Below are 15,928 nucleotides of genomic sequence, written 5' to 3' on the forward strand. Positions count from 1 at the left end.
CTGTAAATGATTGCATCTCTTTGCAGGCTTCTCTTCCCATACTCTCCCCCACTCCTCCTCGGACAGTGTTCCGGGGGTTCTTTCCTAAGCAACTGCTTTTTCAGTATACATACTTCAGATGATTGTGTCTACTCCAGGATTTCCAACGATGCTAGGTTTCTTTCCTGTGCCCTAGACGTATAGGTCTAAGTTCCACCTGGATATCCCACAGGGCTATCAAGCTCAGTTCATCCTAAACAGAACTTACATTCATCCCCAACTCAGACTTGCTTATTCTTTATTATTGAATGGCAGCTCTGTACCTTAGCCAAGCTGTTATCTCTAGGTCATCAGCCTTGACTCTTCCTTTTTCCTTGCATTTCTTAAAATTGCCAAGTCCCATCAATTTTACCTCCTGGATACCTCTTGAATCTATTTTTTTAAAAGACAGGGTTTCACTCTATCACCCAGGCTGGAGTTCAGTGGCACAATCTTGGCTCACTGCAGCCACCACCTCCTGGGTTTAAACAATTCTTCCACTTCAGCCTCCCATGTAGCTGGGACTACAGGTGCCCACCACCACGCCCAACTAATTTTTGTATTTTTAGTAGAGACATGGTTTCCCACATTGGCCAGGCTGGTCTCAAACTCGTGACCTTAAGTATCCACCTGCCTTGGCCTCCCAAAGGGCTGGGATTACAGGTGTGAGCCACTGCGCCCAGCCAAATCTGTTTTCATTACTACCTGTATCTGTATTTTCAACCTTTGTATTAGCATCTAGTTATGGATAGACTAGGACAGGGCCGACATGTTAGTTGTCAAGCAGATTGCCACCCTCCCCCACCACTGAGGAGGCCAAATGGGGTTTGGTGGAAAATCCCTAATTCATTCAAGGTATTATATGGGCAAGCAATGGCTGTGGCACAGGGTCCCCTGATTACTTTGTAAGAATGGGTGGGAGGGATGCTGATTTTCAATCCTTTTGCAGATCTTCTCTCATAGTAACACAATAGAAGATACCTTGCCACTATGTTGTTTGCCAGCAAGTTTAGCTCTTTCCTTCTGTTTGTTTGCCAAACTCACTGTACCTACTTGACTAGTAACAAAAGTCCCAAGAGTTATTTGGGAGAAGACACTTGAAAAAGTATTTTTCTAAATATGGGCAAGGATGCTGCCCTTCCCCAAACTGTTAGTATACCACCTCTCTGACCAATTTTCCCAAGGAAGATATTGGGGTAGGGTGAGGTGTAAAGAAAAAGTGGTCATGTAAATACTGGTAATAAAAGCTGTTCAGTGGGGTAGAGTTGGGTTGCAACTGTAGCCATTCTAAAAATGGGCTATCAATGTCCTTTTAGCCAAAAGACTTTAGTATACATCCTCCTCCTTCTACCCTCAGGATTTGGATCTTTGCCCCTGATGGGTATCCATCCCCTTTGAAACTTTAGAAAGGCAGGTTATATACAGAATGTTCAACCTAAAGACATTTCCTTAAGTCATACTTTCATGCCTTCTAAACTATAATCACCCTTATCATCCCCTGCTGTTATGGTTTCCCTCTGCTCCCTGTGGCCTAATGTTCCTCCACCACCTGAAGGTTACTTCAGGATGCTTTTCCCCTAGGCTGGGCAGGACAACACTATCCCCTTAGTCCACAAGCTCCCTCAAGGTTGGGGAAATCTTTGTTTACTTAGCAAATACTGAACATAACCTTAAAGCGGTTACTTTTGAAAACTTCTCATGCTATTCTACCAACTTAGAGGCACCTATCCATGCTCATTCCCCTATGTAGCCAATATGGTTATCTGCAATGTATTGGCATCTAAAAACTCCCTTATGAAACTGCCAGACTTGTTCTGGAACATTTCAATTACATGCAAAATTCAGGTTCTCAAGTTGGAACAAGTCTAATTGATACACCTGCATAGGTTTTAACCTTGCCCTCCCCCTACTTCCCAACAGATTTCCAAGTTTTTTAAGAAGGAGCCTTGCTCTGGCCCAGGCTGGAGTGCAGTGGCGCCATCTCGGATCACTGCAACCTCCGCCTCCTGGGTTCAAGTGATTCTCCTGCCTTAGCCTCCTGAGTAGCTGGGATTACAGGCACCTGCCACCACGCCCAGCTTTTTTGTATTTTTGGTAGAGACGGGGTTTCACAGTTTGCCAGGCTGGTATCAAACCCTGACCTTAGGTGATCCAGCCGCATTAGCCTCCCAAAGTGCTGGGATTACAGGTGTAAGCTACCATACCCAGATTTCCAAGGCTTTTTTTTTTAAAGTCTGTTACCCTGGCCGGAGTGTGGTGGCACGATTTCAGCTCACTGCAAGCTCCACCTCCCGGGTTCACGCCATTCTCCTGCCCCGGCCTCCTGAGTAGCTGAGACTACAGGTGCCTGGCTAATTTTTTTATATTTTTAGTAGAGACGGGGTTTCACTGTGTTAGCCAGGATGGTCTCGTGATCTACATGCCTTGGCCTCCCAAAGTGCTGGGACTATAGGCGTGAGCCACTCCGCCTGCCCTCCAGATTTCCAAGTTTTTAAGTCTCCATGCAAACAGGCATAAGCAAGCACTCCTTGGCTCTACATTTGCAGGACAAGAGTAAAAAGCTGGACTACTATTCAGATGTTGCTAGAAATGTAATCCAAGTGGCTATTCTCTATGCATGTAGCTCCTAGGTTCAAGAGCAGTGTGGTCTGCGGATTTTCTACACAACCTGCCATAAACGAAATTTAAGCCCTTGGAAATTTACAGCATTTTCAGTTAATTTGCATATTTATCTCTGCAAGATATTGACTAGAAATCATGTTTCAGAACTTCTCAAATGGAAACATCATACAGCCCTTAAAACTAAGCTCATAATTTAAAAATGTATGCAGATTAATAGGCTTAAATTGCCAGGACTTGATAGACATTACCACTTCCAGGTTAATACTTTTAGCGGTTTTTATGTCTTCAATGGTTTGAAGCCCTTAACCTTAGCTGAAAACTTAAAAATGGCATTGAATGGCTGCTGCAATAAGGACACATGAATTTTGGCCTAAGTGCACTAGGAGGACCAAATCTTGCTTAAGCTTTTAAAAAATGCCCACACGCTGGGTCTAGGGATTGAGGTTATTTTCCTGAATTATGGCTAATTATGGATTACAATTCAAGATTAAAGATACACATATAGTATTCTCAGGTCATATTCATATGATAGCATTTTTTAAGAGCCAAAGTCTCAGTCACCCAGGCTAGAGTGCAGTGGCTTGATAATGGTTCGCTACAGCCTCCAACTTCTATGTTCAAGTGATCCTCCTACCTCAGCCTTTCAAAGTGTTGGGATTATAGGCACGTACCTATGGCCCCAAAGCACTTTAACAAATGAGTAACAGACACAGTTAAGGTAGAACCTAGCATTTTATTTAGATCTTCATTAAACTGTTGGAATTGAGAACCAGACATACGTAATAAACCTCCAAAAATAGATCCTGAAAGGCACTTTCTGCTTAGGGCAAGCAGTCATGGAATAAGCATGTAAACAAGCTGGCTTCTCTGTACCACACCAGCCAAGTCAGCTTTCTCCATGGCCAGCCGCACCAGCTCTGCCCTCCCTTCTGTTAACACCAGCCAGACCCCCTGTAGGTCTAACCCAAGGTTTTTCTGTAGGACACCTTGGCCTACCTGGGAATGCTGGAAACATGTTGTTAAAGGAATCATGGTGTTGAGAGAAAAAAAAAAAAATCTTTTAAAAGCTGCCATCTGAGGTGATGGCTTCTCTGTACTTACGCCATACCCCAGAATACAATAAATAAGCAATTAGAAAACGTTCAAGTATGAAGGGATTTCCTCCTCCCCGCCAAAAGCACTGCTCTCTGAAGGAAGCTGGTTTCTCTGTAGCTACACCAGCTGTTCAGAAAGCTCATTGGACCTGGTTTTGAAAATAAAACAAAGTTAAAACCCTGGGAGGAGTTATTGTGCAGTGTGGAGTACTCAGGCTTTCTTATAAAGAAAAAAAAAAGTTATCTGGTACCAAAGTGTGCAACCTACAGACCCTCAGGTACTGCCCTGTGACTTCTCTGTATGACATCACAAGGCTGCCAAGTGCCTGTTTTTCTAGAACTAGGAGTTGGTGAGGTTTGGCTAGTGCTGAAACCATGCATAGGATTGGTTTACTAAATTAAAACCTTATTACGTACGTCCTCCAAAAGACAGCTGAAAGTGGAGAGATTTTGATTTGGTGCTGTTAGAGGTGGCAATTAAGAGCATAAGCACCAGGGAGATGGTTTAATGGTAACTGCCTTTTTTGATGTCAGGCTGGAGCTCCAACTGGGAACTTGCGTTACATGCAAGATTGATTGGATAGGGAACACTCCCTGACAAAGAGCTACATAATTAGAAATGGATCAAGTTACAGGGAGGATAAGGGGAAGGCTTCACATTCATAATAGAGCTCAAGACATTACAAATTCATGCTGACAGGGCTGTGGCATTGCCAGACAGAGGCTATAAGTGGAACTACAAGTACTTTACGTGCACATTACAAGGACATTTTCAGCATCTGGTGGGGAAAGTCAATGCAATTATGACTTTGGAGCGTTGGGTGATAGGGCACAAAGGTTCAATTTCAAAGCATTATTTACTACAGTGTTGTTTCTAGGCAGTTACATGGATCACCTATGCTCACTAAATTCATTATAATGGTGAACAAAACACCTAGGGACAGAATAGCAAGCCCAACTTACAGTCCCCCACAAAAGCTAAAATTCATGTCATTGACTAGAGTGACTGCAACTGGTCAGGAGCTGAAAGAGGACAGGAAAATTTAGGAAGGAGGGCCCTTTCCCTCAGAGCTTGAAGGCTTCTCTGTAGCCTACGCCAACAAGTCTGGGGAAAAAAGGCTAACACTTTCAATATTTAAGCTTTTTGGGCACTTCCCATGGGAAGCTGTCCCTACCAAAGTGGCCATAGGCTGCAGTCCTCTGATAAATTGGCTTCTTCAGATCCAGATCCCTGGAATATACAAGTCCGTAACTTAATATGTAGCATTAAATTAAAATAAAGCAAAACAATCAGCAAGACTCATTTTCAAGAGCTCTGGCAAATGAGTTCTCTGGGATATGCTAGGAAAAAAATTTGTGGCAAAAGTGTTACTTCCCTGGTGTCCAAACTCCTTGCACAGTCCTTATTAGTAACTATAGTTGTTTTTCCGTCCCTGGCTCAACAAATACGAAAACTTGTCATTATTCTGAGAAATTTCAATTGTCAAAAAGCTCACCTGAGATCACACAATACTTACCAAGGTCCCGCCGCCCACGCCCTACCATGGTTTTTACATTGTAACAAACCTTGAGCAACCCACTTTATCTCTATTTTCTTAACACCCTTAGGTAGAAGAGCACAAAGCTCAAATATCAAATCTGGAAGATTCTCTAGAGTGGTTAGCCTAAGCCATGGAGCACCGTAATTTTAAATTTCTCAAATAACTAAGTCTTCACTAAGGCAGCAATTCAAAACTGTTCCAGGAATTAAAATATATTCCCATTTGAGAAGTCTTCCTTCACACCTTCACCTCCTCAGCCTTAAGTATATACACACACACCCACACCCTCAATACTTGACTAGCAACAGGCTTTACCATCTTTACCTGACAATGACCCCGGGGCGGAGATCGAAATTCTTCTTCACAATCTCTAATAGCTCTCTCTCACTCTTCTGAGAGGTACCATAATGGAAAATGGAGATAGATAATGGATGAGAAACTCCAATAGCATAAGAGACCTAAAAGGATTCAAATGTCGTAAGAATCAGTGATTGCAAAGACCCATATACTTGTATAATACATTGGTATAAAACAAGTAGTTAAGTAGATTACTACTAAATACCCTCCCACTTACATGACTTTTAATCGTTCCAGTTATATAAAGAGTGTATACCTGAACAAGAACCCTCCGGCACAGACCTCCTTTAACAAGGGATTTTGCCACCCAACGAGCAGCATAAGCAGCTGAACGGTCGACCTTGGTATAATCCTTTCCTGAAAAGGCACCTCCTCCATGAGCACCCCAACCGCCATAAGTGTCCACAATGATTTTCCGTCCAGTCAAACCAGCATCACCCTGAAATTACAGGATTTAAGTTACTTTACGCCTAGTGCTTTCCAAGTGGATTAGGTTGCCTATTCTGAATTCATTCAGCAAATATCCTCCGATGATTCACATGTAGGTTTCAGAAAGCCTGAAAAAAATGTAGTAGCCAAAATTTTAAGTAACCATCAAAAATCCAGAAAAATGCAACAAAATGACATTACCTGAGGCCCACCAATAACAAATCTGCCACTTGGCTGTAGGTGGTAGATTGTATCCTCATCAAGGTATTTCGCAGGCACAACTGCTTTGATGACTTTCTCCTTTAGGGCATCCCTCATCTCATCAAGACAAACCTCTTCATCATGCTGAACAGATATAACAATTGTGTGGACTCTGATGGGAAGCACAGCACCTCGATCCTGCATATACTGCACAGTAACCTTGAAGGCAACACAGGTCATCAGAACACCATACCAAACAATAGCTTTGTATTTGTTTCTCTACCTGAAGTTACAATATAGGAAGACAAACGCTATTTTTTCCAGTTAGCTATTATCAAAATTATGGATCTTCTGTGCTGATGTAATAAATGATCAGACAACCAAGCTTTATGATCATCACTTACTTGAGTTTTAGAATCAGGGCGTAACCAAGGCAAAGTGCCATTACGGCGTAGTTCTGCCAGTTTGGCATTTAGCTTGTGTGCCAAGACAATGGTTAAAGGCATACACTCCTCAGTTTCATCAGTGGCATAGCCAAACATTAAGCCCTAAAGAAAGAAAAGTCACCAATGTGATCAAGCTCCAGAATTTAATGTTAGAAGAGATTAAAACAGCCTCTACACCAAGATACCTGGTCTCCAGCACCAATGTCTTCTTCATTTCTGTCAAGATGAACACCTTGAGCAATATCTGGTGACTGTTGCTCCAAGGCTACCAGTACATTACAAGTCTTGTAGTCAAAACCTATAAGCAAAAAACACAACATCTTGTTTACGTCCTAGAAATACCTGCTGTTTACAGCAATTATCTGGAATTCTAAACACTGCTGAAGAAATCAAATATACCTAAACCATCGGACCTTCTAGAGAATGAACAGAATAGGGCTTAGTGTATAGTAAAATACAACTGGAGTTTAGGATTAGCAGGAACATTCTAGGAGTTTCTTCAAACCTCACAGCTGTTACCTAGAAAAAAATAGCAAAATCATTAAAACACACCTTTGGAAGAATCATCATATCCAATGTGTTTAACAGCTTCACGAACCACTTTCTGGTAGTCAACAGCAGCTCTGGATGTAATTTCCCCAGCAAGAAGGATCATTCCAGTTTTAGCAACAGTTTCTAATAAAAAGAGACATTCAACTCAAACATCACTTCTATAAAAATAATTTTTATGCTATCTTTCCACCAGTTGATAAGCACATTCTGAACCTACCACAAGCTACTTTGGCATCAGGATCCTGCTGAAGGTGGGCATCAAGGACAGCATCACTGATCTGGTCACAAATCTTATCTGGAAAAGAGAAATTCCTGGCTCAATTTCTTTAACTTTAAACAAAGTATGTATGTATGTATGCAAGCTCCCTCCCTGTTACTATCTGTAAAATCTTTGGAGATTTTAAAAAACATGCTTAATACATCTTAATTCATTGCATATGCACTTTCCTCCTAAAATTCAAAGTTTGCATTATAAATCTAATCACCAGAAAGGTGAACTGTTAGTCCTATATCCTTTAAAGAACAGAATTTGCCCTATATCATATTCACTTCCACAACTGTACCAAACCCCTCTGCACCTGGGAGTCTGGTAGAACTGAGGCCACAGGTAGGCCAGTTTCCCTAATCTTAAGGAACACCAATTATAATGAGCAACAAGATAATTCAATTAAACAATTAAATGAAAAGCATTTTCTGACTAAAATGGCAATTATCTGATTTTGCTGTTAGGAGTTGCGCAGGAAACAAAAGCTCAACAGTGTAGAAAATGCTCAAACGTATTCCGAATCCATGTCTCCCTGCTTTGTCATCTATTGTTAGGAGGGAGAACAAATATCTCCCTAATTCAAGTTCGTTTTTCTGAATTTTCTATAACCGCCTAAAACAGAATCCAAATATAATGTGGAAGCCAGACTGCAGGCTCTGAACTTCGGTCTACTACTAACTGGTGTAACAGCTAACCTTCAGCACTCATCAAGATCCTGGGTTTGTCCTCTCATACCACTAAGTTACTTGTGGGATTTCATCATGGGCACAGTAAACTGACCAGACCCTAAAGCCACCAGATAGCTAGCTACTGCGGTCATCCTAAGGGCAGAAACAGCCTAAAGAGCCAAATAATCATCTTTACTAGCCGATATGCTCAGGCTGAGATTCTCAGTTCCTGGAAATAGCTTTACTCCTCCTTCACGTGCCAATTGATCCCCATAATGGCGGTTGAGCGGACAAAGCCTCAAGTAAAACCCTGCACCGAAGACTTTAAATGCGAACCCAAAGCAATGGCAGCTCCTAATTCATGCTTCCCATCCTTTTCACAAGGGGTCCAAATAAGGACTGCCTTCTTGGACATGCGCTATATTTAGTCAGAGGCCGTCACCTTGGAGGCAAGGCCATATCCGCCGAAGGGCATGTGCGTATTCTCCAGCGTGTAGTCAAGACCTAACCACTGAGGCAGTGGAGCCAGACGACGTCCCAAGGCATAGGCCCCTCACCCCTCAAACTGAGGGCCAGGACAGCCGGGGAGGCCCACGGCTCCCCCTCGCCCAGACACCACATGCGGCAAACACGTGGTCGCCGCTGCAATGCGGGGCGCGCGCTCCCGAGGGCCGGACGCGAGCACGCGGGGCGGGTCGCCCACTCCAGGTTTGTCAGACGGCAGGGCCGGGAGGGGTTAACAGTGCCCTCCCTTCCCGGCCAGAACTCACTAGCGACCACAGCCCCCGCCCTTCACGTTTTCTGGAACCTTCCGCATGCCTAGGCGCGCGACCGAATGGAAAGGGAGGGGGGGAAGGGAAGGGTGGAGAGGGGAGGGGGAAGAGGAGCGGCGGCCACGCGCCAGGCCCTGGCGGCGCCACGAGGAAAGCGCGCGGTCGCCGCTCTTCCCATCACCCGGCGGACGAGGACGACCCGCGCGGGCCCCACCACCGGCCGGCCGCAACCAGCCGGACCTTGGCGCTGCCTTCTGCCCCGCCCCACGCTTCGCTTCAGGCCGTCCCCTCACCTGGGTGGCCTTCCCCGACCGACTCTGAGGTGAAAAGGAACGTGCCCTCCTCGATGAACGCCTCGTGGAAGCCGTTGAGCTGTCCGTTCATGTTGGTGTCGGTGTGCGGAAGTGGCCTTACGAAGGAGCAGCGGCGAGGCGGCAGCGGCTGCGAAATGCGCAAGCTGCGGACAGCGTTCTACTCGTAGCAGGCGGGCGGCGCGGAGCGAACGAAGCGGCGGGCGGTGCGGCCCGGTATTTATAGAGCAGCGTCCGCGCGCGCCCGGCTCGGGCCCCGCCCCTCGGCGCCGCGCGCCAATGCAGCACTTGCGCGGGGGTCGAGGGAGGAAGGGCAGCTCGCTCCGCGGAGTCCGGGCTGAACCACACTGCGCGGCCGCGGGAGGTGCCGTGGCAATCCAGCCCTCCAGAGACCGTTCAGCTATCTTGAGCCGCTAGAGCTAGGGGAAAAATGCAGACGCGAGGAGACGGGGGGGTTTGCTCTTCCTTGTTTCATGTGGGAGAAAAAGCGACTGGGGCTTGCTGGACCCGCTCCCCTGTGCGGTGACATGGCACCTCCCTTCCGACCGTTGGCCGGGATAGCTTTCCCGGAGGTCGCGTCCCCCAGCGGAGGCGGCGGGAATCGCGGAGGTTTTGTGCTGCGGCTGGGGTCTTTCTGGCCGTCCCGCCTCTAGATGCCGGGTGGCAGGGAGCCGGTGGCGGTCGGCCATGTGAAGGTGGCCATCTTGGCCGGCCAGCGAGGGCTCCTCACGGCCTTCCTTCGGCGTCCCTGCCCGGCTCGTTGCCGGCCCCGGGATATCTGAGGGGCGCAGGCCCACCTTCTAGTCGTTTCCTGGTGAATGGCTCTGCTGAAGATGGCCGGAAAGCAGATTAATGAGGGTGCTGCCATCGATTTAAACAATCGCTCTCCTGCCCGCTTCCCTGCGCTAAAGTTTCTGAGGGATCCTCACCCTTCGTGGTTCGTGGACTTAAAGTGGAGGCAGCGCTCCAGCCTTTCCCTCCAGAGAGAAAGGAGGCCGCTCCCAAGTCCGTCCTTGCCCCGTGGCCTTCCTGTTCCTTTGAAAGGGGGGGGAGGGGAATCGATGTTTCAATCCTCTGGTCAGGAGAATATGGAACGAACATTTCTTTTTTGGTGGGTGGGGGCTATTCGTTCCCTTGAATGTGCTTAAGCAGATCTCTTGACGGCGTGGAATGGGCTGTTTCATGAAGCTTTCACTTTAAAATGTCCACCTGCGTTTGTCCCAGTTTTGCCCAATAAAGGAATTACAGGGAAAAAGAGCGAAACAAAACTTGAACCAGCAAGGAGTATGGAGTCCCGTTTGGAGGGAGCCCGCCTTGGGGGCGGGGGTCTCTGCAGCTTGTTCTGGGGCTGGGCCTCGGTGCAGGTCTGGTCGGGCTGGTGGCCTGGTGGCCCTGAGCGGGGCGCGTGACAAGAACGCCGGGTTTAATGAGGTTCTCAGGGAACGGCCTGCTCCTAGCATGGGATGTACTTTACGCTGGGGAGGTGAAGGAGAGACCCCTAGTAACAGTCTCCAGCTGTCTACTGCTGGAGGCAGTAGAACAAGGTGCATTCCCAAGAACAATCCTCTCCGCCGGTGCAGGAGGAAAGGTGGGATTTGCTAAAGGCTCAGTGGGAAACAAAGGAAGCACTTGGGCTGTGCTGGGGGCATCGACAAAGAAGATAAAGGGCTCCTCCCCAGACTCAGTGACCACATCCACGGTCGCTCAAAGCAGGCAGCAAGAAAAGGTTCGACCACAAAAGAGACAATAGGTGATGATATTTTTATTCGTTGCTTTTTACTTTTCAAGCTAACCCTTCATGGGAAAGTAACTGTATAAGACTATTAAAATTTTTTGTTATTTTTTAAAGCAGAATGCCAATTTATTAACTTACAATGTGTAATAAAATTGTCAACTGGAACAAAATGCGTGTGTAGGCTGGTCAGTGCATTATCTCCCAGCAGAAAAATCTATATGGGAAGCCAGAATATAACTGGAAGGTTATTTTATTAGAGAGTCAGAACAAGGAGCGTAAAGTCAATGATTGGCTCATTAAATCCTGATACCCCTGTGCTACCAACTCCACAGTGGGGCTAGGCCTGCCAAGGAGATGAGATTTAGCTGTACATAGTTGCTTACCTACTTCTCTCACTTGTGAATAGTGTGTAGGTGTAATACAGTAAGAGTAGGGGTTTGGAGTCACGACCTCTCTATGCATCAGTATCCTCGTTCTGTAAAATTGGAATATTAATAGTACATCATAGGATTGTTTCAAGGATTAAAATAGTGCAAGTAGAGTCTTTAGCACAGTATCTAGTACATAATTTGTTTTAATGTAAGCTGTAAAAAAGTTAACTATATTTCCTGTGAATTACTTTTCAGTGGCTTTCAATTGCTGTCGGGATACGGACTAAAATCTCTACATACTCAAGGCCCCAGTGTGATTTGGCTGCTACTTCTGCAAGCTTATCTTGTGCCACACTCTCCTTTCTGTGTTCTACTTGAACTTGTTTTTTAGTAGCAGTTAATTTTATTAATTTCATAGTATCAAAACAAAGGAGGACACATTTTCATTTATTTTATATTATTCGTATTGTCCCTTCCTCCCTTCCACAAATATTTATGAGCACATCTGTGAGTCAGACCCAGGAGCAAATGCTATAACAATCCTGGTCTCTGCCCACTCGGCGCTCTAAATGTGGGGAGATGCCTGGCTAACTCCTTATCCTTCTCACTCCAGCTCAGCTACCACTTCCTGGATGAAGCCTTCATCTACACAGATTTGTCACAGGGGCCTGTGTTTTATTTCATGGCACTAAGTGCAGTTTCAAATTATAGATTTGGTGATTATTTGATGAATGTCTCCACTTCCCAGTTAGGCTTGTAAGCTCAGTGATAATGAGAAGGTGGGCTGTTTTGCTCAAGCTTTGTTACTGAATGCCTGGCACACACAAGGTGCTTAGAAATGTTCAAGAGGGAGAGACAAGAAAGGAAGGGAAGGAAACGAAAAGTGAACGAATATAAAGATGGCAGAAGGGGGCGGGGCACGGTGGCTCACGCCTGTAATCCCAGCACTTTGGGAGGCAGAGGCGGGGCGGATCACGAGGTCAGGAGATCCAGACCATCCTGGCTAACACGGTGAAATCCCATCTCTACTAAAAATACAAAAAATTAGCTGGGCGTGGTGGCGGGCGCCTGTAGTCCCAGCTACTTGGGAGGCTGAGGCAGGACAATGACGTGAACCCGGGAGGTGGAGCTTGCAGTGAGCTGAGACCGCACTACTGCACTCCAGCCTGGGCGACGGAGCAAAAGTCCGTCTCAAAAAAAAAGATGGCAGAAGGAAGCAGAGACATGAGAGACTCTGGCGATCATGTGAAATCAATGGAAAGAGGTCCTGCTTTGTTTTAGTCGTAAGCATTGTAATTAATAAAATTAAGACTTCTTTGTTAACAGGGAAGCACATGGCCATCCTGTTCTGACAGGAAAAAGATTTCTGGTTTCATAGATGAGTGTCCTAAAGGTGAACTAAACCAGGAGAAATTGTTGGTTTATTTCCTGTTTATCGTTAATGAATTTGTTGAATGTGAAGTGTTGTAAAGCACGTAGGAAAAATCTAATCACTGCCTAAAGTCTTCAGATTTCTCAAGCCAGAGAACATTAATGTAGCAGTAACCCTACAAAAAAGGCAAAGTTGGGATTGGATAAAAATGGTATTTGTGACTCAAACAGCAAATAAAATAACTCCTTATCAGCCTGTCAGTCATGGGGAGAGTTCCAGAAAACATTTGCAGTGCAAGAAGCTGTTGATGTGGCAGGAGAAAAGAGGAGGGTGACAGTAGGGATAGCAAAGAGCAAGTGAAGGTGTGGAGATGTTGAGAAGGAGGTTCCTAGGCTGCGTGTCTTAAGAGCACCTTCTATGTGAAGACAGACCAAGAAGAAAGAAATGTAGGCCACGTCTCCAAATTTGTGCCAGTTCTTTAGGGCCAAAGCTTAGATATCTCGGATGGCCTCAGAGGCAAGCTAGTTCTAGTGGGATCAGAAACAAGTACTATGTGAACCCCCTCATTATTAGGCTTTTTGTATTTTGTTTTTATTTCTATGTTTTTCTCTTTTGATACTTAAATCTTTTTACAGTCCCAATAAAGAAGTCCTGAATGGAAGAATAGATATGGTACAGTGAAGAAGACACTGAAGGAGATAATAATATGATGACAATAGCTACACTTTATTGTGACAGGCACTGTTGTAATATCTACTACTCACAACAGCTCTATTTCTCTTCCTGTTTTACAGATGAAGAAACTGGCATGTTATTCGTCCATGTCACACATCAAATCAGTAGTGGAGCTAGGGCCTTGAGCCTGGTCTGACCTCTAAATTCATGCCCCTTCTTATAGCCAAACAATAAATACTGCATACTCCCTGAGGTCGTTAATATTAACAATTTGGTTTATATCCTCCCATTCCTTTTTCTGTGAACACACACACGCACACATCTTACTATTCAGAGAAACATGGATTTTTTTTTTCTTAACAATTTTCATGACTGTCTCTCCAGGATACTATGTAGAGTAGATATCATTTCCTTCTCTTTTACTGTGGGAAAATATACACAACATAAAATAAGTAGGTAGCTCACCAAGGAGAAAATGCAAATTGCAATAAACATATGAAAAAAATGCTCAACCTCGTTGATAGATGTGATGTTAATATATGTGTGAATTTATATATGTTTTTATCCATGGTTCCTGGCTCATAACTCCCATAGCCCTTGTTATACAGTGTTTTGTTATAATGTTGAGAGTGTTAGGACTCAGGAGCAGGCCTCAGGAAACAGAATCTCTCTTTTTCCTGCCTCTCTTTCACCTGCCCCAAGGCAGGACTCTAATCTTGCCCTGCCCTTCTGATCATGGGTTATAAGACCCTCATTCCAGAGAGGGTCCTACCCCATACCCTGGGACAAAGAATGCTGAGAGGACTGGGTTCAGAGAGTTTCTGGAGAGCTGAACAGGTGGAGGCTGACAGGAAAGTGAATAAGAACTCATCCACGTGCCAGGAGGGTGGCACACCCCAACTCCATGGTAACAGAAGCTCCTACACTTGGGACCCTCCCAGACCTCACCCTATGTATCTCTTCATCTGGCTGTTTGTTTGTATCCTTTAAAATAACCAGTAAAAATGAGCAAGTGCTTCCCTGAGTTCTATGAGCCACTCTAGTGAAAAAAAAAATTTTTTTTTTTTTTGAGACAGAGTTTTGCTCTTCCACCCAGGCTGGAGTGAAGTGGCGAGATCTCAGCTCACTGCAGCCTCCACCCCTGAGTTCAAGTGATTCTGCTGCCTCAGCCTATGAGTAGCTGGGATTATAGGCGCCTGCCACCATGCCCTGCTAATTTTTGTATTTTTAGTAGAGACCGGGTTTTGCCATGTTAGCCAGGCTGGTCTTGAATTCCTGACCTCAGGTAATCTGCCCACCTCCGCCTCCCAAAGTGCTGGGATTACAGGTATGAGCCACCATGCCCGGCACACTCTAGCAAATTAATCAGACCTAAAGAGGAGGTGGTACCATGACTGTGGTCTGTATGGATCTTCACCTTTACTCTAGGGGCAGGAGATACGTGGAAATGCTGTCATCTGCTCTCCTTGCAGGTGGTCCGGTAGCTGCACAGACAGTGACCCTTGCTGGACAAGTACCTGGTTGATAAAATTGCTCAAAACCTGCAAATATACTACACATGGTCCACTGCTGTAGTGAAGTGACAGCCCCCTGTACCCCAGTGACTTGAAACTTTTTAAATATCTGACAAAATCTATGGATCTCCCTAGAAATCACACACACACATGGACAAACATTTTATGTATAATTTCTGAAACTTAACCATATATTGCAAGTTAAGAATCCTTGCTAGGGCCAGTGCGGTGGCTCACGCCTGTAATCCCAGCACTTTGGGCGGCCAAGGTGGATCACCTGAGGTCAGGAGTTTGACACCAGCCTGACCAACATGGTGAAACCCCGTCTCTACTAAAAATACAAAAATTAGCTGGGCGTGGTGGTGCATGCCTATAATTCCAGCTACTCAGGGGGCTGAGGCAGGAGAATTACTTGAACCTGGGAGGCGGAGGTTGCAGTGGAGCTGAGATCACACCACTGTACTCCAGTCTGTCGGGACAACAGAGTGAGACTCTGTCTCAAAAAAAAATTTTTTTTAAAATCCTTGCTGATATCTCTCATAAATTAAAATTCACATTCCCTAGTATCTGCAGTCCCACCTCTAGAAAGCTATTCTAGTCCAGGCACGGTGGCTCACGCCTGTAATTCCAGCACTTTGGGTGGCCAAGGTGGGTGGATCACTTGAGGTCAGGAGCTCGGGACCAGCCTGGACCAACATGGTGAAACCCCGTCTCTACTAAAAATACAAGAATTAGCTGGGCGTGGTGGTGGTGCCTGTAATCCCAGATACTTGGGAGGCTGAGGCAGGAGAATCACTTGAAACCCGGAGGTGAAGGTTGCAGTGAGCCGAGATCGTGCCACTGCGCTCTCGCCTGAACAACAAGAGTGAAACTCTGTCAAAAGATAAAGAAAGGGAGGGAGGGAGGGAGGGAGGAGAAAAGAGGAGGGGAGGGGAGGAAAGGAAAGCCTGGCGCGGTGGCTCACGCCTGTAATCCCAGCACTTT

General features: G+C 45.6%; 1 protein-coding gene across 1 annotated transcript; it reads right to left on the bottom strand.

Moving 5' to 3' along the window:
* Positions 1–3,353: 3,353 nt before the first annotated feature.
* MAT2A (methionine adenosyltransferase 2A) lies at positions 3,354–13,182 on the bottom strand. Its single transcript, XM_003816583.6, has 9 exons — positions 9,260–13,182; positions 7,478–7,555; positions 7,261–7,383; positions 6,894–7,006; positions 6,667–6,810; positions 6,263–6,481; positions 5,889–6,071; positions 5,600–5,733; positions 3,354–4,965 (listed from the first exon to the last, which is right to left on the bottom strand). Exons 1-9 carry the CDS (start codon positions 9,348–9,350, stop codon positions 4,863–4,865), a joined length of 1,188 nt encoding a protein of 395 aa, XP_003816631.1. The 5' UTR covers positions 9,351–13,182; the 3' UTR covers positions 3,354–4,862.
* Positions 13,183–15,928: the final 2,746 nt, after the last annotated feature.

Source organism: Pan paniscus, chromosome 12 (assembly GCF_029289425.2).
Source record: "Pan paniscus chromosome 12, NHGRI_mPanPan1-v2.0_pri, whole genome shotgun sequence".
In the NCBI taxonomy this organism is placed as follows: Eukaryota; Metazoa; Chordata; class Mammalia; order Primates; family Hominidae; genus Pan; species Pan paniscus.